Below are 19,034 nucleotides of genomic sequence, written 5' to 3' on the forward strand. Positions count from 1 at the left end.
TTTTCTTCAATGATTTGTGATCTTCACTGGTGTCCATGGATTACATGAAATCTTTCCACCTTTATCCACCTTTGTCATGGTAGGGAGAAAACGTCAATGTAAGGGTGGGGTCATCTAAGATAGCACAAGGGTTAATAAGACTAGCACCATATTAATTATTGTTTACATGTTTGTTCGTTCACATATTTAATGTACTCTTAATTATCTTGCAAGGAATGTGGAGAGCTTCCCCTGCATTGGGCGGCCGTGGTGCAGCGGTAGGGCGGTCGACCCATGATCGTAAGATTGCAGGCTCGATTCCCGCCTTGCACGCCCATGTGTCGAAGTGTCCTTGGGCAAGACACTGAACCCCACCTTGCCTCTGGTGGGAGGTTGGCGCCAGTGTTCGGCAGCGGAGCCGCCATCAGTGTGTGAATGTGTGTGTGCATGGGTGAATGGGACTGTGACTGTAAAGCGCTTTGGGCCTTTGAAAGAGGGTAGAAAGCGCCATATAAGTATACGCCATTTACCATTACCATTTACCACTGTTCAGTACGCAAGTTTTTATCTCTGAGTCACGCTGGTTGATTCTGGGTCAGGGAATCGGATTATTCAAAATGAACGAATATTGACCATGAATTGTATGGTCAACTAGAAATTGTGATATGAATCGAATCATTGTTAAAACAAATCATTACTCCCCTATCACTAACTGATGTTCCTTTACATTGTCAAATGAGGGCAGTGTTTCCCTTTCTGACCAAATATGGAGTAAGAAGATCCAGCTCAGGCTGCACTGTGGAACAGTGGTTAGCACTCTTGCCTCATGGCAAGAAGGCTCTGGCTTGAATCCCAGCTGGATCCTTTATGTGTGTAGTTAGCATATTCCCCTCATGCATGTATGGGTTTTCTCCGTGCAGTCCAGCTTCCTCCCACAGTCCAAAAACATGCTTCATAGGTTATTTGATTACTCTAAATGTTAACCCTAGGTTCTAGGATGTTTCTGAGGTAAAAACATGCAATGACTGGACCACCTACAATAACCAAATTGATATTGCACTGACTGGTGATGCCTGCTTAACCCTTGCGCTATCTTAGATGACCCCACCCTTACATTGACGTGTTCTCCCAACCATGACAAAGGTGGATAAAGGTTGAAAGATTTCATGTAATCCATGGACACCAGTGAAGATCACAAATCATTAAAGAAAAAAGATTTAGCGCACTGTATAGTGGGTCTACATGACCCAACTCCCAATGTTAAAGTGCCTAGGATAGCACAAGGGTTACAGGTGCAATTGCATAAGGCTCCATAAACTTTAGCAGCAAAAAAACAGCCTATGGTGGCCTCCACAGCAGAATAAACAGCTGTCATTCACTCTACAGTAAATGTTGCAATAGAAACATTTTATTTCATTAGTAAAGGTCAGGTTTGAGAGTAAAACTGTTTTTCGCTTTCATGGATTTTTGAAAAGCATGCCGGGATCAAGTGACGTAAATAGTATATGAGGGTAATTTACATAGCGGTTTGCTACCTTCTAAGAAGCCCTTTACAGTCAGAGACCCATTCACAAACTGATAGCAGCTCTGCTGCTGAACTCTGGCGCCAACATATAACCTCCGGGGAGCAATGTGGGTTTCAGTGGTGACAAGGACACTTCAACACATCGCCAAGCAGAGCGGAAACTGAACCAGCGACCTTCCACTCATATGTCGACCACTCTACCACTCCACATTTTGTTTCCACAAAATGCATTAAGCTCAAAATCAAGATTTAACCTAATTATTGAGCAGTAGTTTAATTTAGTCTATACTTCAGAAACATTGTTTTTGATCACAGTTCTGCCACTTTTAGTTGATAGAAATATACTAATGTAGTAGTTTATTTTTATTTTGTTATTTTTTTCCTAGGAAGCATGAAGCAGAATGTACTTTGCTTTATTATACAAAGGTCATAGAAAAAGATACCATAATAATGTAAGCAAGCAGAACAGTACATCTTAGAAGATTAAAAAAAAAAAAGTCTATAAAAAATTATTTTATTGTTGAAAGAATACATTTCTGTAGAACAGACAATAAATGCATATCACAATAAGGTGGTTGGTTTTTTCCAAAGATGTCCCAAATTCCTGATGGAAATATATTATGTTGTAAAAGAACTAGAATGGAAACTGCAATGTAAGCCTAGACACCCAAGTGCCTCACAGAGATTCAAGTTTATTGTCTTTGACATGGTTTTTAGAAGATCTTGACTAAGCAGCACCTACATCTAAAAAAGGAAAAGAAAACTACAAAAGTTAAATCCCCCATCTTTGGTTCTATGAAACAAAAATGTGTAGGTGCTGCTAATTATCAATACTGTGGGTGTTTAAAGGAAAAGAAGTGCCTGGATGATCTAAAAATTAAACAATAATGCCTTTTAAGTTCTCTATGTAGCAAACAGCAGTACATGGGCATTAGCGTCCTGCCATTAGCCTATGCTCTCTAAATCTAACCCTACACAGTACACAGGCAGACGCTGATGCACAGATACCAACACACATGCTGCATGAATTCACTTTGACAAATAAACCGAGAAGGGAGAAAGATGCAGAAAGCAGATGCTTGGAAATTCCTGAACAGAAATTCTGAACATGTTTGAGCTCCAAGGATGAGTTGAACAGATCTTCTAATGCCGTATCAGAAGGAGCAAAGATCTGCTGTGAATTTATCTGTCACAAAGTCTGCTCTTTGAACGTGCTCTCAACACGTAAAGAAAAATCTATAAATTAACAATGAACATAAAAGTGAAAAAAAAAACCCAGGGGAATATAAATTTAATGAAAAACTTCGCAAACAGCCTTTCCATTTTTACCATTTTCCGGTAAAAACGCTTCTTTGAATGTGCATGTGGGGCCGTTTCTCCCCTCGCATCCCTTTCTTTAGCTTTCTAAATTTCAAGTACACAAACATGTTTTAAGTCCCTGTTCATGGCAAAACTGAGATTTGTGTACCAAAACTTTCCTAACGTTAAATTCAAACACAGTAAAGTGGGTCGCGGGGGGGGGTCACATTTCGTCCTCTTCGTCTTCATCCTGAGAAGAGCCCGCCTGCTGGGCAACGCTTGCAGATGCTGCTGCCATCTGTGCCTGCTGGGCAGCCTGCTGCATCTGCAGCCACTCCTGCTGTTCAAGCTCCGCCTGCTGCTGCCGCGCCTGCAGAAGACGCACATTCTATCATGAGTGCTTGACACAATGTGGCACTTCAGGTTTACCCATTCAAGCTCATGGCAACCTGCAGTGAGTCCGGCCGGTTACTGCAGAAATAATAGTTTTTGGTAATTTTTTAAATATATACCGTACATGTAACTTCTCAAAAAGGTTTATCTTGTGTTGTTGGATATTTATTAAATGAATATCAAATACAACGCAGCAAATCAAACAAAGCAATACATAGGAACAAAATGTTTTTTTTAAAGGAATGTGAACAAAATACATCTCTCTGACCTTAAAGACCCACTCAAATAAAAATCATGCTTTTGGTGTTTTTAACATGTTCTTGTAGCATTTTTCTAGCTTACAGCCCCTCAAACCCCCAACCTAACTTTACCAGTGCGACAAAAATGATAAGCAATATTGGATTTCCAGCTGTATAGCTGAGTCGGAAGCCTGTTAAGACGAGGAAAAAGACGTACATGGATGCATTTGTCTGCAAGAGGATGTATCAGAATGGAGCAGAGAGGGAAGCTTGTGGCCCGCCGATTGTAGCTTTTTCCACACAGCATTTTGTCGTTTGCTCCTGACTCAGAACTATTTGAATGAAGAAATGCTCAGAAATGTAATATGAAGCTTGTTTTTCTTATGATACGTCTTCCATCATCAGAAAAATGCCACAAGAAGATTTTAGAAAACACCAAAAACATGATATTTTATTTGAGTGGGTCTTTAAAGTAAAAAACCTTTAGCAAAAACACACCATGGCCTGTCAGTTAAAGCTGAAAGGGCCACATTAACTTACTTTGAATGAGCAGAGAGTGCTTTGTTTCAGGACAATCAGCATAACTCAAAGAGGAAGTTACATTCAGGTTGATTTAAATGTGTATGCCTATATGATATTTGAAATTGTTTTGTGTGTACATGTCTTCATTTCTACAATACTTGACAGGAAAAGATTTTTTTTCATCTTAAATACTTCCTCTATGAGCTTAGTTAAGTATTTTCTATTAAAACACCTAAATTTGTTTGCATCCAATCTTAAAGGGGATTGATATCCTTAAATGGAATGACCAGTTTAGAAACTTTTGAAAATGTTAACAAAACCAAGCCCTTCTGTACCTCAAATGAAAAGTACAAGTTGTGTGCCCGTGTTCATCATGATCTGTAGGTTAATATTATTGTGGGTGTTCAAGCCACATTTGAAGGTGCAGTTTTCTGAGATCAGACCTTGGCAAATAACTCCTGCTGCTGCCTCAAGAGTTCCTCCTCCGGAATGCCCAGGTTTTCCAGTCGAGAGCTGGCCTTCCTCCTCTTAAGAGCAACCGTTTTGCACTCCTGCAGCACGTCTTTCACCTCTGTGATGTACGAGCCGAAACCAAGGCTCTCGAGGGCTGTGGTGCAGAAACACGAGGTTGAAACTACACTTTCTATGATGTGAAGCTTGCAGGAGGATCCGTGCTCCTTTGCATCCCCCCCCCCCCCACACACACACACACACCCACCCACATAAAGGACGAGCGATATTTAAAGAGGTGGTAAATACATGTAAATGAGAACCAACCGTTAATGACATGCTCTGGAGATATGGTCTTCTTGTCGGATTTGTTACAGATCTCATTCGCCTCGGAGGAAATAAGATGGATGAACTCTGTGCAGCAATTGACCACAAGCTCCCTGGCATCGTTGGCCACCCGTACGTTAGGCAAAGTTTCTTTGATCATTTTGTTGATAGCTGCTCTCGGTATGGTGAGGTCGTCGTCATTTCCAGACGAGGAAGCCATAGTGATGAAAAAAGGGGGGAAAGGAACAGAATAGTGGAACTCCGCTTCTTCGAGAAGATTTATCACGCGTTCACTGTCTTCTCTATGTCCATGTTACAGTAGACAGATAACGGTTCAAGAAAATATCGATGGAAATGTTGCCAAGCGAGCTAGTCTAAGTTAGCCCACTGGCTAGCTTACCAACCAAATGTCAAACAATGAGCAGGTTCTGTTGCTTGAGCGGCGCTCCTATATCGTATTTAATCGGCGAATAAATGTCCAAGATTGCTCTGAAGCTTACAGTAAAAAAAGGGAGGGGGAAGAAAAATTATATCCTTATATCCGTCGTCCGTGGCGAAACTGAGACGCAGCACACAAGTCCAATGAAAGCGGAGAGCATGGCTAAGCTAAGCTAACAATTAAGCGCAGATGAAGCGGAGCTGTTTGCTTTACGAAGCGCAAGAATTATAGTCAGTTCTACTCGTAAATAATTGGAGTATTTATATGTAAGTCCTGAACTTGACCAAAATTTGATTGCAGATGTTTTGTTTAGGTTTATAATTTGGAGTTGTGTACTGTACAAACATTAGCTGAAATGTGTCCGGTTACGACGTCAGACAAAGGGCGTTTTTGATTGGCTCCGAGTGTGCGCTATAACAATTTCCGGTGCCCACCAGGATGGAGTCGGGTGGTACAACAAATGATTGGAAATTGTTCCGCAGGGAGCTACAGATGTAATTATCTTTTTTTTCTTTCGTTACAAAACCAAACTATTATCTCTGATTTTTCTAAGATTGCCTACTTTTGGAAATATATTTATTTTAAATGAAGAAAAAAAAAGTATGTATCTACAAATGCATTGTTTTTAGCAGTTGTAACATTAATATTAAGAATAATTTGATTCATATAATTTGTGGTTGCTGATATGATTCATAGTTAATTTTAGATCATAGTGAACCAGTAAATTTATTACGATTCACTGACCTTATTTTGATCCAGAACATCTTCAGCCAAATATTCAACCAATGTGGCTCAGAGATAAATACCTGGGTACTAACAGTGCAAGGTGAAGTTTTTCCACATTCCTTGTATTTCTTTCAAGATAATCAAGTGTAAATTAAATATGTGTACAAACAAGCCAGTAATCAAGTACCAATGTCAAATCCATTCACATTTTAGTTTCATAAAGTTTTGCCTACTGTTGTTTTTCCACATAAAAAATAATACAAATGGAACATTATCAGAACATTCTACCACACTGTTTGGTCACGTCTTTGCTAAATCAAAAGTGTTTTGCTGTCATCTCGTGTGTGTGTGTGTTGTCCACTGTGATGCACGTGGTCATTTTTAAGTTACAGTAAAATAAACCTACAATGCCTCAATCCAAATGGTATTTTTCAGTAAAGATTATAGTCAATTTAATTTTGAAATGATCTTATGGTATTTATCGATTTGATTAACAACTTGTCTCAGACTTTGATCTGGATAAATAAATTAATTAAGTGTTACATCCCTACTATTCTTTGTTTTATCTGACTTAGAGTTGCCCCGTTGCCATGTGTGAACATTTTGTTTTTAAGTTATATTTACACTTCCAAAAAGTGTAAATATACATTAAATCAAGTTCTACCTGTAGAACTTGATCTAATGTAATTTCTAAAGACAAACATTTCAAAATGCCAAACAGTAGTTTCTCTCACAATGATCTTTATTTAGTGGCATAGAAAAATTAATAAAGAAATAGAACTTCCTTTGAAATTATGATAAATATTGTTGTTAGTGTTAGTTAATTCGTTTAAATAATAATTTTGGATTTTTTAACAGAAGCTAGCCAGCTTATTGAGAGCAACAGAAAAATATAACTGGGAACAATTTTACAATAGATCAAAAGATGGTAGAAGTGGGATTTAAACATGTTTAAAGTGAATTTTAATTAACACAGTGGAATTCGCCACTGTGTTAACTGTTTAAGCAGTTCTCATGCATCAAAATTTACACACTTCTCAAACCTTTTTTATTTAAGATTGCCTTCAAATACATATACTCTCTCAATTCAAATACTACTTCTGTAGAAGGCTTTTCAAAATGTAATTTTAAATTCTGAACCACTGATGTATTTTGCATTTGAAATTAAAATCCTGAAACACTCAGTTCTTGTCTTTTTCCAGGGTGAAACTCTTGCGACTTCTCCAGCGCAGAAGTTTGAGGAAGTTAAGGCTAGCGTTGAAGACTTTGTCGTGCTCAAACACCATCTTGTAAAATGTGTCAATTGGAAGGTCACCATTGGGGTCGGCATATTTGAGTGTTGTCATGGGGGTGTAAAGTGTGTTTGTCTGATGGCGAAAAGGCGGGTTCTCCATGGTGATGATCTTTAGTGTGTGCTGAGAAGAAAACACACAGCAAAAAAATCAACAACACTAAAACAAAAGAGAACTTTGCTTCAGAATGTCAAAACACATGACATAACTGACACACGAGCATGTTTGGGGGGCTGTGTACCTCTGCGATGTCTTCAGCACTTTGTCCAAGGGTTTCAAAGATTTGCTTGTAGTTCTTCAGGTAGATGTTTGTGAACATATCAGCAGTTGGTTTGTCAGCTTTGCTGAGATCGATCTTCACACCTTCGTCATAGACCTTTCGTTCAAATTCTGTCAGCACCGGGCCTGGTTCAATCAAACTGATGCTAAAAACATAGTTCACAGTTTTAATTACAATTGCTTGGATTCTGGTAAAAAAAAAAAGGGGTTGAAATTTGGTTTTCTTTTGTAACTAGGCATTTTAAATTATGTGTAAACTGGAAACTGTTTTTTGTAATTTGGAAAGGGGTTTAGGAAAACCTGGTGTCTTGTCGTTTCACTGTTATACATATTTAGCAATATTTGCCTAGACAAAATTGATGATGTTTCTCTATTGGTAATAAAAAAAAACCTAACAATGGTCACTTAAAATTAACTAAAGAGCCCAACACAACCTCCATAGATATTAAAGGTGAACCCAAAGTACATCAATGTAAACAGTGTCTATTAAAAGACAGTTACTAACAATTTTGTCCTTGTGTGTTTGAGTATCTTACTTGAGATTAAATCTCAAGGCTTGTATAGCCAGGCTCTCACAAAAACCTTCCACTGCAAACTTGGATGCTGCGTAGACGTCGTTGAACAAAATCCCTAAAACAGAGAACATCACAGGTCAGAGAGTCACAGACAAATGATCAACTAGGCATTGCAGCCGTCCTCACCTTGAATGCCCATCACGCTGCTAATGACCACGATGTGGCCTTTCTTCCTTTTTTTCATGTCGGGTAGGATTTCCTTCAGCAATCGCACAAGTCCGAAGAAGTTTGTGTCCATGACCGTCTTCATCTCATCAATAGACTGACATTCAATGGGTCCGATCAGGCCCATCCCTGCATTGCTTACTTTTACCAGGAAATAAAAATGTGGGGGTCATGTTGACAAAGTGTGCTCAAAAGATGTTGCACGAAAAAGAACTTCAATAAGTCTGTTATGGTGCGTCATAACACTTATATCAAGACAATACTCATGTATGAAAGGAACCTAGAGTCGACATACTGAGGATGTCCACCCTGCGTTCTGGTAGGCTGTCAATACAATCTTTGATGGAATCCTCATCACAAACATCCAGCTTCTTGATCTCCAAGGTTCTGCCCAGTGTCCGACCAGCCGCATCTATCAGTGGCTTAGCCTTGTGCAGGTCCCTCATGGTTGCATAGACTGCAAGAGAAAAACATTCAGTGGAAGATGCAGTTTTTAGTTGCTGTGTCACTAAATAAAAGTAGTTTTATAATAAGCACAATGACCTCTGCTTGATTTTAGAGGCTCTTCAGGCATCTTTTGTCCTTAGAAAATTAACAGTCATTTTCAAAGACTTTGACCAAAACTTGTAACTATGATCTCTTTTTAAGCAGCAGAAGTATCCCCTAACCCCTGCTTGGTGTGCTAAGAAAGGTGTTCACCATTTTAGAATTGTTTTGTTTGGAGAAATTAAACCCAAATAATCTGTCCCACCTTGGAACCAGAAACCTAGTGTAAGCACAGTCCACTCCACATAGACTGAATTTGAAATAATCCTGGGTGGCTGTGGCTCACAGTTGCCTTTCAGAGAAAGGGTTGGTGATTCAATTCTTCAGTCACATTTCAGATTGTCCCATTTGACAAAACACTGATCCTTTAGATCCCTCAGGGGGGTCCAGAGCCATGGCTGGCCTCATTAGTGAGTTGTGGAGTAATCTTTACAACATTCAGAACCATCATGCCAAAGCCTGGAAGGACAAAGTGAAGGAAAGAACTCAACCACAGCTTGTATATAAGGATGGATGAAATGCATGTGACTTTATAAAAACACTTTCCAACAACAAAAACAAAAAAAACAATATCCTATAAGATAACAGAATAAGTATAAACCAAAGAGAAAACATTTGTCATCGTTAGTGGAATCTTTTTTAAAGGAAGCATTTTTACCCGTAATATTGGTTCTCTGTGAAGAGGGCGGGTAGGATCAAGAATTAAAAGATCGGAGGATCAGCTCATGTTAGATATTTTGGAGATAAATGCAGGGAATCAGATTGAGATGATCTGGAAATGCTCAGAGTGATTATGTAATAAATTAATACGGAGACAATAAAAGCAGAATTTTGATACAGCAACAGAATATATTACAATGAGAACCATATAAACATTTCTTTTCATTGTATTTTTTGCAAATAAATACCATGTAAACAAACATTCTCCATCATTCTTGTCTTTTGCAGCAGGCAAGAATGGAGAACGTCAATAAAACCCTAAAACCTGGTTAAAATGCTTTTTAGTCTCAGCCTCCAAATATTCAAACTTTAAAAAATGGACTTAAGTTCTGCTGATGGTGTCTCTTTTTTAAAACATTAATTTGTTAAACATCCACATCCTGTTTTCAGTGTACTGTTAAATATTGCGGTCATTGTTTCAAACATATTATTGTACAAATATTAAAATAAGGATGTTTTCAGAAACAGTTTAGGCTCACACTAAATCATTGAAACTTACCCATAAACCTTTTCTTTTCATCTTTTGCAATGCGGCAAGCCAAAGCGAGCCCAATCCCAGAGGAGCAGCCAGTTATGAGGACCACCTTCTGGTTCATTTTCCCGCTTTTACTGTTCGTCTTGCAGCTGCAGCAGGTAAGGATGGAGGAGAATAAAAGACTGGATGTGGAGGCAATCTTAAAGACCTTACCGTAATCCTCAGGCCTGCAACTCAGCAGAGCCTCATGCACCTGCCCTGAAGATTACCGTGAAGTGTAGTATACACATAGTGCTGCTGATCAAGGCAGATTAAAGCAGATAAGAGCTAGTTTTGTGTTGCAGTGAACTGAAGATGAAGAAAGTATCTGATATCATGGTAAAAGTACAAGGTTAGAAAATTATATTTGATCAAACTTGTGTGTGATGGAAAACTGGAATGATGAAAGTACAATTGCACAGAAAGAGTAAAACAAAAACATCTTGTGATTAACTTTACAGGAAATTTCAATATCATTGAGTTAAAATGGAGCAGGTGTCGCCATCAGCAGTGAGGAGATTGAGGCGGGTGCCTCTTTTACAGGCCTTGGACTGCAGGTGGATGAAAAATTGGACCGGTCTGTAAACACTGAGCTTGTCTGAAAAATGTAGAGTAGGATGTAATTCCCGAGGAGGCTAAAATATTTTAAAATCTGTGTAGAAATCTGGACATGTGGTGACCAGAATGCAGTGATTGAAGGCAGAAGGTAGGGCGTTGCATCCTGGGGCAGAACAGGATGATGTGATGAAAGTGATGGAAAGGAGAACACTGAAATAACTGCAACAACTGCAGCCTCCCAGTGCAGACCTGGTTGATGAAGAGGAGGAGCTTCCTCAGTGAGGCGAGGCTCTCTCTGAACTTCTTCACAGAATGACTAAAGAGCTCTTTAATGCTCCGGTGTTACAAGGCTACAGATCAGATCTATGAATGAGAGGGGGTGAATGTTTGGTGAATGTAAGTTAGCCCTACAGTACCTGGTACAGGCTCCAGCATCCCCATGACCCAAGAAGGGACACAGATAGATGATATAGATGGATAGATGAAGTTATGTTAATCATTTCCATGTAAGAACACGATTAATTAAATATTCCAGTCATTAAATACTTTTTCAATTCTTGTTGTTGTTGGATTACAGGGTCCTTGCCCCACATCTTGGTGTTTTAAGCGTGAGACTATAAGGTGTAGGAAGGGGCGCATCCCTCCCCCTGTTGGTGATGACATTCTCTGTAGCCCTGTTTAGCCGTCACTAACCCTGTTAACTTCCCATGTTGTAAAGATTGTGGTTAGGTAGTGGTGATATGACAAACATAAAGCACTATGTAAAAATGAATCTACTTGTTTGCTTCATTTTAATCTACTTAGGCTATTATCCCATCAGTCTTGTTTGAGAAGCTACAAACATGATGAATACCAAACGGTTTTATTGTGTGTATCACACAGAAGAAAATGAATTGTGATATGCAATGTGCCTGTGGAGGAGCAGCTTATGATGAACAGCTGTGTTTACCTGCGCTTATTACTCATATTCTTACTCAGTGTTAAATCAGATTTAATGTTCCAGGTGGTTTAGAGATAAAGGAGATACTTAAAGTGCTTTGAGGTGACCTCACCCACTAGAATGGAATCTTCTCTAAATGAAGTCTTGAGTCGTCAATGTGGCTCCTGTGGATTTTACAGCAGCAATATACCATTGTCAGCTGAATTTGGGCAAATGTTGAAAGATGTAATAACTGTAGTTTTAAAATTTTAAGCCTTTTTCTATTCAACCATAGACTTCACTCAGGCCAGTGACTGATTAGGTTTTTAAGACTAATATTAGTCATTTACACCTTTACAACAACTTTCATCTTTGTGTTAAAAACTTTTTGTACTTAGTAAACAATCACAAATATTTACCTCCTCCCTTCTTCTCACAAAAGGTTTTGCTTCCGGTATCCACTCCCTTAATGCTAGGTCTCCTCTGATTGGCTAATTTGACTAGTCAGTCCAAAGCCAAAATATTTGAGGTTCCTGCTGTCTTTTAAATGGATTACTCCATGGGGTGAGAGCAAACACAAACAGAATTGTAAAACCAACTTCAAAGACTCGGAATGGGGCAAAAATGTCCCCAAGTTGACCACTTTAAAAAGATGAGTTTGGTTTGTAATGTTCAGGATAGACACACTCCAACTGCGAGAGAAAGAATGTAAAAAAAGAATCCAAGAAATCACATTGTGTTAACTTTTGAAGAGTTTATTTGTATGATGGTACAGAAAATAAGTAAAAAGTTCCTTCAAACAAGCATAAATTCTGTTCCTCACAGACCTGCTGCTTCTTCTTTAAGAAGTTCTTCTATCTTCGTCTTGTTACCAGTATTAATGTCACTCGTTTGAACTGTTATCTCTTTAAATTACATCTGTCTACACCCTTAGACAGTTAGACTCTAACTTCCCCGCCACGATTAAGACCAAAGAGCTGTCAAATGACACCAGGGACAAGACTGGGATGAACCAATCTATTATAAGCAAACAGCTTGGTGAGAAGAAATCAACTGTTGGAGCAATTATTAGAAAGTGTAAGGAATACAAGAACCTTGATGATCTCCCTCCACCTGGAGCTCCATGGAAAATCTCACCTGGTGAAGTACAATAGATCTCGAGAAAAATGAGGAAAAAGCCCAGAACTGCACAGCGGAACTGACCATTGAGCTAAAGAGAGCAGTTAGTTTGAATTTTTAAGGCTTTAGGTGGTTTTAGCTTTATTTTATTTATCAGCTTCTGCATCTATGGGCTCCAAGGAAATTGGCTTCCTCTGAAGTTTCCAATTTCCTGCAGTATAGAATGATTTCCCTCCCATTGTTAGAGCCGGTCCAGCTCTTCTTTTTGTTTTTTCATCCAAAACTAAAATCCTTGTTTTTTGTACTGGCTTTTTTAAGCTAGCTTTGCATTTATTCATTTTTATAATAAATTAGTAAAAAATGTTCAATATTTTTATGGTATTCTATTTCGGTGTCCGGGCAACTTGAATTACTTTGGAAAAAAGAAAAACTCAAATGATTTCTTTTGCTCCAGAAACTCCAAATTTAGATATCTCGATGTGCTGCTGTAACAGATCAAATCATTCTTATAAATGCATCAAACTAGAAAAATTCAAGGACTTGTTGGAGCATTCACACACAGTCACAACACAGTCAATGAGGGCGTTTTATAACCACAATCAACACATCTCCATCACAGTTCTCCACAGCTGGACCACTTAGCTGAAAGTTTATTCCAACACTTGTCCAAATTTATTGTGTTTCTGACACAAACCAGTAATTCTCTTCAAACACTTAAGATTCTAAAAATAAAGCTCACTTGCATGAAAACATGCAGGAGGATCTGCGACATTTTTGTTTATAGTCATTAAAATTCCCAAAAGTAGAAGGTTGTTTTCTTGCACAGCGACTGAAAGTGGACACTTCTGTCCCACTTGTGTAGACTTTAGCCATTTGGTTCATCTGAGCCCTGCTGCTAGCTTCTCCATTGTAGCCTTTCGTTCTTCTGCTTTCTGCTGTGAACGTCTCAAGACGTTCCTCAGCTCTTGCAGGTGATCCAGAGTGCCCACCAGCTCTCCCTTCACCGTTTTCATCTGGCTCTCCAGCATCTGCGTGTGATGAAGAGAGTTTCTCCTGTAGCGCCTGCTTGATCTCACCTTTTCCTCCAGGTCCTCCACTGCAGAGAGCAGCAGCAAAAGAAGAAAAGTGAAAAAGACACTCAAACACAAAAGCACATATTAGGTGCAAAGGTTGAGACAGTTTGGTACCGACCTAAGTTTTCCTGGAAGGCCATACTGTCTGAACCTGACTCTGTCTTCTTATCCATCAGGCTCTTGGTCTGCTGCAGCATTTTCTCCATCTTGGCAAGTTCAGCCGCCTTTGTGTCACTGTCCCGACGAATTTTCAACCGTCCCTGCTCCTGTTGTGTCAGCTCACTGTGACACTTACTCATGTCTGATGCTGTGAATCCAGAGAGCACAGCCTGAAACTTGGTCCCCGGTCAGCAGAGGTCTTGCAGTGTGAGAACCAGCAGCTTGAGTGAACACTAAAGGGGAGCGCCTCTAAGAATAACCCAGAGATCTATAATTGCTCCACACTCGAAGCCTCCTAGCAGCACAGACCTCTCTTTCTACTGCAGAAACACATGAAACACTGATTTGTTTTGTAACCCAGCGTGCTTCTTGAGATACTTGGCTTTTAAAAGCCATAACCTCAGCACATGGCTGGAAGTCATTTGAAAACAACCGTCTTTCAGTACAAACCATTATGGTTCCACAGTCATAAGACTGGCCCTGCAAAGCCCCCAAGAGATAGATCTTTTTCTCATTTACTCAGAGTTAACAAGGCTTTTAGTAACAGCAAAAAGGGAGGACATCAAGCAACTTGAATCCATAGGGGAAAAAAAAGCAAAAACAAAGCAATTCTGCTTGACAAATCTGCCATCTGTGAAATATTGATGGAAAGCGTTTTGTTAGAGTAGCAATTCCAGGCCGTTTCTCTGTCATAACAACTCCTGGTTTTATTTGTGTGGTTGGAACAAAATGTACACTTCTGATCTTTCTTCTTATATTTATGACACTCACACTGTTTTGATGGCTTATTTTAGTTTAAAAACATTGAGAGGTTTCATGGAAAAACCTTGTGGCGTTTGGAGAACTTTGAGGCATGCAGTGGTTCTGTTTAAGTCTATGAAAACAGTCGTTAAAACGAAAAACTGAGAAAAAAAGTTGTAAACTCGTGACAATAGAAAAATACCCCCAAAATTTCTCATTAAGAGAAAAGTTGTGGAAAATTAAGGTAAAACCAGAATAGGTGTTGGTTAAATTCTTGCTTATTTCAGTCACATGTTAAGAAAAAAATTCTTAAAATTTGAAAAGTTTTCACTAAATAAGCAAAAAATTTAATCTACATGTGGGGCAAGAAAAATGGTCTTGCCACATTTTTTTTAAAGAAAATGATTCTAGTGACAAATACGTGATTTCTCAAACTGAGATTATTTTGCCATCAAAGAACTTTTTTAAAACAATTGTTTTACTTGCAAGACAAAAATTAAGACAATTTAACTTGAAACAACGATCTTTTCTCTTCCTCGGATTCAGCTTTTGTAGTATAGGTTGGAATTAGTGGCATGGCTGCTCCCACAATGGTGAATGTATGTGTAAAAGTGCTCTCAGGTAGAAAAGAGCAGATTGTTTTCTATTTCAACTCTTCTGGCACAGTATTATCTAATTTCCAACAAAAAGAGAAAAATCTACTCTGTTCAGCACTATCTCATCTTCTGTTTCCTCTGTGATTTCTGCCTGGATGCTGATAAAAAGAAAGAAGCTGATGGATCAATCTTAGCCATAGCAAAACATTCCTTTGGTGCTCTGGTCATAAAACAGTGACTCTGCATTTTTCTACCCAACTCATTGAGACTCAATTCTAAAGAAATGGTTTATAATGTTTATTTGAGCCCAATTTTACTTTAAATCTATCTAATCAAATATATTAAAGTACAAATACTGTGAATTCTTTCAGGAAGTCATCCATCCCCTTAGCAGAAAATAGTACACTTGAAGTTTATTATATTATAAATACTTAAGTATAAGTATGGCAAATACAGACCAAGTTGGAACATTTTAAGTTAACAACTATAAAAAGTAAACTTTATACACACTGACCAAAAATATAAACGCAACACTTTTGTTATTGCTCCCATTTTTTAGGGTATGAACTCAAAGATGTGAAACTTTTTTCACATACACAAAATAACCAGTTCTCTGAAATATTGTTCACAAATCTTTCTAAATCTGTGATAGTGAGCACTTCTCCTTTGCCAAGACAATCCATCCCACCTCACAGGTGCTCCATATCAAGATGCTGATTAGACAGCATGATTATTGCACAGGTGTGCCTTAGCCTGGCCACTCTGAAATCTTCAGTTTTGTTTTATTGAGGGAGTCAGGCGACCCAGACAACCAGTCAGTATCTGGTGTGACCACCATTTGCCTCATGAAGTGCAAGTGAATCCCGGTTTACACTGTTCAGGGCAGATGGCAGACAGCGTGTGTGGCGTCGTGTGGGTGAGCGGTTTTCTGATGTCAATGTTGTGGATCGAGTAGCCCATGGTGGTGGTGGGGTTATGGTATGGGAAGGCATATGTTATGGGCGACGAACACAGGTGCATTTCATTGATGGCATTTTGAATGCACAGAGATACAGTGACGAGATCCTGGGGCCCATTGTTGTGTCGTACATCCAACAACATCACCTCATGTTGCAGCATGATAATGCACGGCCCCATGTTGCAAGGATCTGTACACAATTCTTGGAAGCTGAAAACATCCCAGTTCTTGCATGGCCAGCATACTCACCGGACATGTCACCCATTGAGCATGTTTGGGATGCTCTGGATCGGCGTATATGACAGCATGTTCCAGTTCCTGACAAAATCAGACTTTGCACAGCCATTGAAGAAGAGCGGACCAACATTCCACAGGCCACAATAGACAACCTGATCAACTCTATGCGAAGGAGATGTGTCGCACTTCATGAGGCAAATGGGGGTCACACCAGATACTGACTGGTTGTCTGAGTCCCCTGACCCCCTCAATAAAACAAAACTGAAGATTTCAGAGTGGCCTTTTCTTGTGGCCAGTCTAAGGCACACCTGTGCAATAATCATGCTGTCTAATCAGCATCTTGATATGGCACACCTGTGAGGTGGGATGGATTGTCTTGGCAAAGGAGAAGTGCTCACTATCACAGATTTAGAAAGATTTGTGAACAATATTTCACAGAACTGGTTATTTTGTGTATGTGGAAAATGTTTTACATCTTTGAGTTCATACCCTAAAAAATGGGAGCAAAAACAAAAGTGTTGCGTTTATATTTTTGATCAGTGTATATTGTCTTAATTTTTTTGGACTGAGCATACTTACAGTACACTTAAGAATATACGTACTTTTAGCTAAAGTCTTCAGGTCACTCAAACCTGGTTTTCCAAAGTTATTCTTAAATATTAGGAATGTTAGCCAGATGGCCTGTGGACATGGCATCGGTTACATTTGAAACAGTAAAAATGTTTTTGTCCCTTTCAAAAACCTAATTAATAAATGTATAGGATACAGATACATATTGAAAAATCAATCTAGTAATAGGATGAACAGTAGTATCGGTCAAAAAACCTATGAAATAAACAGGACTATATTGATAAAAAATGTAAAAAATCAATAACGAAGTAAGCAATTGATTTTGTTAGTTTCTCTTGCTGTTGTGTCTCTACTGTCATTTTTCTTTTTTATGTACATTTGATCCAAACAAAAAGATGTCAAATCACAAGCTTGGTTCTATCAAGTCGAGTCAATTATGATTGGCTGTGAGAGAACCTCATCAAGGCATGAGTGCACTAAACATCTGATGACCCTTCTGTTACCGCACTTCATCAGAATAAATCAAAATGACACTTTTTAACCACACAGAACAAAAGAAAATTCATTTCTAGTTTTAAATGCAAAATAAACAATATATATCTAGATTGGATCCATTTAGGCAATGGAATCGCATTGTATTGTGTCGACACAACGTGACTTTGATCTTTTATGTATATATTTGTGGACCGTGTATCGAGGTCCTGATCAAATACTGTGAGAAGGAAAAATACACAACCCTACTAAATATCAATCCTATTTTGCTGCCCATTTCTTCCAGTTCTCTGTTGACCTTGGTTTATTTTCTTTACTTTATTGATCCTTTTCTATTAGTTATAATTCCTTTCTGTATTGAATATTAAATTTAACATCGGTATCATACAATCTGTTCATTTAGCTACTTATGGCTCTAAATGTTTTGGTTTTTGTGATTTTCAAACCCTCCAATTATTAAAAAAACAGATGTCCTGAATCTCAATAGCAAACATCCAATAGCATTACCAAGAACAGGTTAGATTCACTGAGGGGCAGAGGCCTAGATTAGGGTCCGTTACAGAACTGGAACCACAAAAAAACCAACACTGGATGCGTCTGGAAAGCAGTCTAAAGAGTGAGGAGGGGGATTTAGCATGCTTGGTTTAGCACAGACTTAAGTGAACACAGTGATGCTCCAGTTGGAGGTTTATATCAGTCTGTGCTATTATTAATTTGTTAATTCACCACACAGAGCGTATTCTCCTCCAGGGTTTTCTGTGGCTTTGTTCTTCTTCTGCAGCATGACTTGTGCTTTGTCCTCCATCCTGCAGGCTGGTCACATGCAAACATGAAACCACACCAGATGTTTTTTTAGACAGTCATGGATGGCACATGGAAAAACATACTGTTCATCAAGCCTCTATTCAACTAATTTGACTCACAGCTAAAGTTTCTAGAAAGAGCTCTAATAAAGACTCAAGAAAACAATCAACAAATTATATAACAAGCTAATCATGAATCCATTGAGAAATTTATGAAACATAGTCAGCAAATTCACAGCAGAGTGTAATCCAGAAAAAAGTAATAGATTACAATTGAGTTTGGGTCAAAAAAGGATTCCTGCAAATGTGGGGCATCCAATCCAAAATGCCTGTCCACTGCTGTTTTTTGAAGTGGTAAGGAAAGAAAGTTTAAAAAGAATCCTGAAAAGAACTTCTTTAGTTAAAGGTTCCAATCAAGAATTCCTAGATACAAATAAAAACTTTAATATAAAATGTTTAAAGTCGTGCTTTTATTGTTTGGTTGTTCAGAGATTGTTGCAAACAGAATCTGCAATACACATCTATCAACGTTAGAGGGAGCTCTCGGTAAACTTACTGTATATCTTAAATATGATAGAATTCTTCAGGAAACAACATTTCTGTCAATGGTTTTACAGTCATTTTCAGACAGGACAACGATTTTATTTGAATTAATGCAACTTTGATTTATTAATTCAAGTGTATTTAAATTTAGTACATTTACTTCGTACAAAAAATGCAAATATAAGTATTGTTATTGGGAATTAAATTATTTTTTTTTAGCAATGTGGTCTGATCAGCTTTTCTGAGCCCCCCCCCCACCAATCACTGAAGAACCTT

The 19,034-nt window shown here is 38.5% G+C and overlaps 2 protein-coding genes across 2 annotated transcripts; both read right to left on the reverse strand.

Annotated features, from left to right (window-relative positions):
- Positions 1–1,901: 1,901 nt before the first annotated feature.
- Positions 1,902–5,572, reverse strand: dr1 (down-regulator of transcription 1). Its single transcript, XM_004068148.4, has 3 exons — positions 4,735–5,572; positions 4,401–4,564; positions 1,902–3,173 (listed from the first exon to the last, which is right to left on the reverse strand). Exons 1-3 carry the CDS (start codon positions 4,952–4,954, stop codon positions 3,027–3,029), a joined length of 531 nt encoding a protein of 176 aa, XP_004068196.1. The 5' UTR covers positions 4,955–5,572; the 3' UTR covers positions 1,902–3,026.
- A 1,048-nt stretch (positions 5,573–6,620) lies between these two features.
- LOC101168360 (retinol dehydrogenase 8-like) lies at positions 6,621–10,144 on the reverse strand. The gene is made up of 6 exons (XM_004068149.4): positions 9,976–10,144; positions 8,506–8,667; positions 8,172–8,351; positions 8,007–8,100; positions 7,433–7,616; positions 6,621–7,314 (listed from the first exon to the last, which is right to left on the reverse strand). Exons 1-6 carry the CDS (start codon positions 10,070–10,072, stop codon positions 7,081–7,083), a joined length of 951 nt encoding a protein of 316 aa, XP_004068197.1. The 5' UTR covers positions 10,073–10,144; the 3' UTR covers positions 6,621–7,080.
- Positions 10,145–19,034: the final 8,890 nt, after the last annotated feature.

The sequence above is a fragment of the Oryzias latipes genome, chromosome 4 (genome assembly GCF_002234675.1).
Source record: "Oryzias latipes chromosome 4, ASM223467v1".
NCBI lineage: Eukaryota > Metazoa > Chordata > Actinopteri > Beloniformes > Adrianichthyidae > Oryzias > Oryzias latipes.

What these genes read in the sequence shown, in the direction of transcription:
- dr1 (XM_004068148.4), bottom strand. Translation starts at nt 4,954, where the DNA reads ATGGCTTCCTCGTCTGGAAATGACGACGACCTCACCATACCGAGAGCA. An exon ending in TCCAGAGCATGTCATTAACG is followed by an intron (nt 4,565 to 4,734) that starts GTTGGTTCTCAT and finishes TCTGCACCACAG; the next exon opens with CCCTCGAGAGCCTTGGTTTC. An exon ending in AGCAGGAGTTATTTGCCAAG is followed by an intron (nt 3,174 to 4,400) that starts GTCTGATCTCAG and finishes CGTCTTCTGCAG; the next exon opens with GCGCGGCAGCAGCAGGCGGA.
- LOC101168360 (XM_004068149.4), bottom strand. Translation starts at nt 10,072, where the DNA reads ATGAACCAGAAGGTGGTCCTCATAACTGGCTGCTCCTCTGGGATTGGG. An exon ending in GCCTTGAGATTTAATCTCAA is followed by an intron (nt 7,617 to 8,006) that starts GTAAGATACTCA and finishes CTATGTTTTTAG; the next exon opens with CATCAGTTTGATTGAACCAG. An exon ending in GTGCTGAAGACATCGCAGAG is followed by an intron (nt 7,315 to 7,432) that starts GTACACAGCCCC and finishes TTTTCTTCTCAG; the next exon opens with CACACACTAAAGATCATCAC.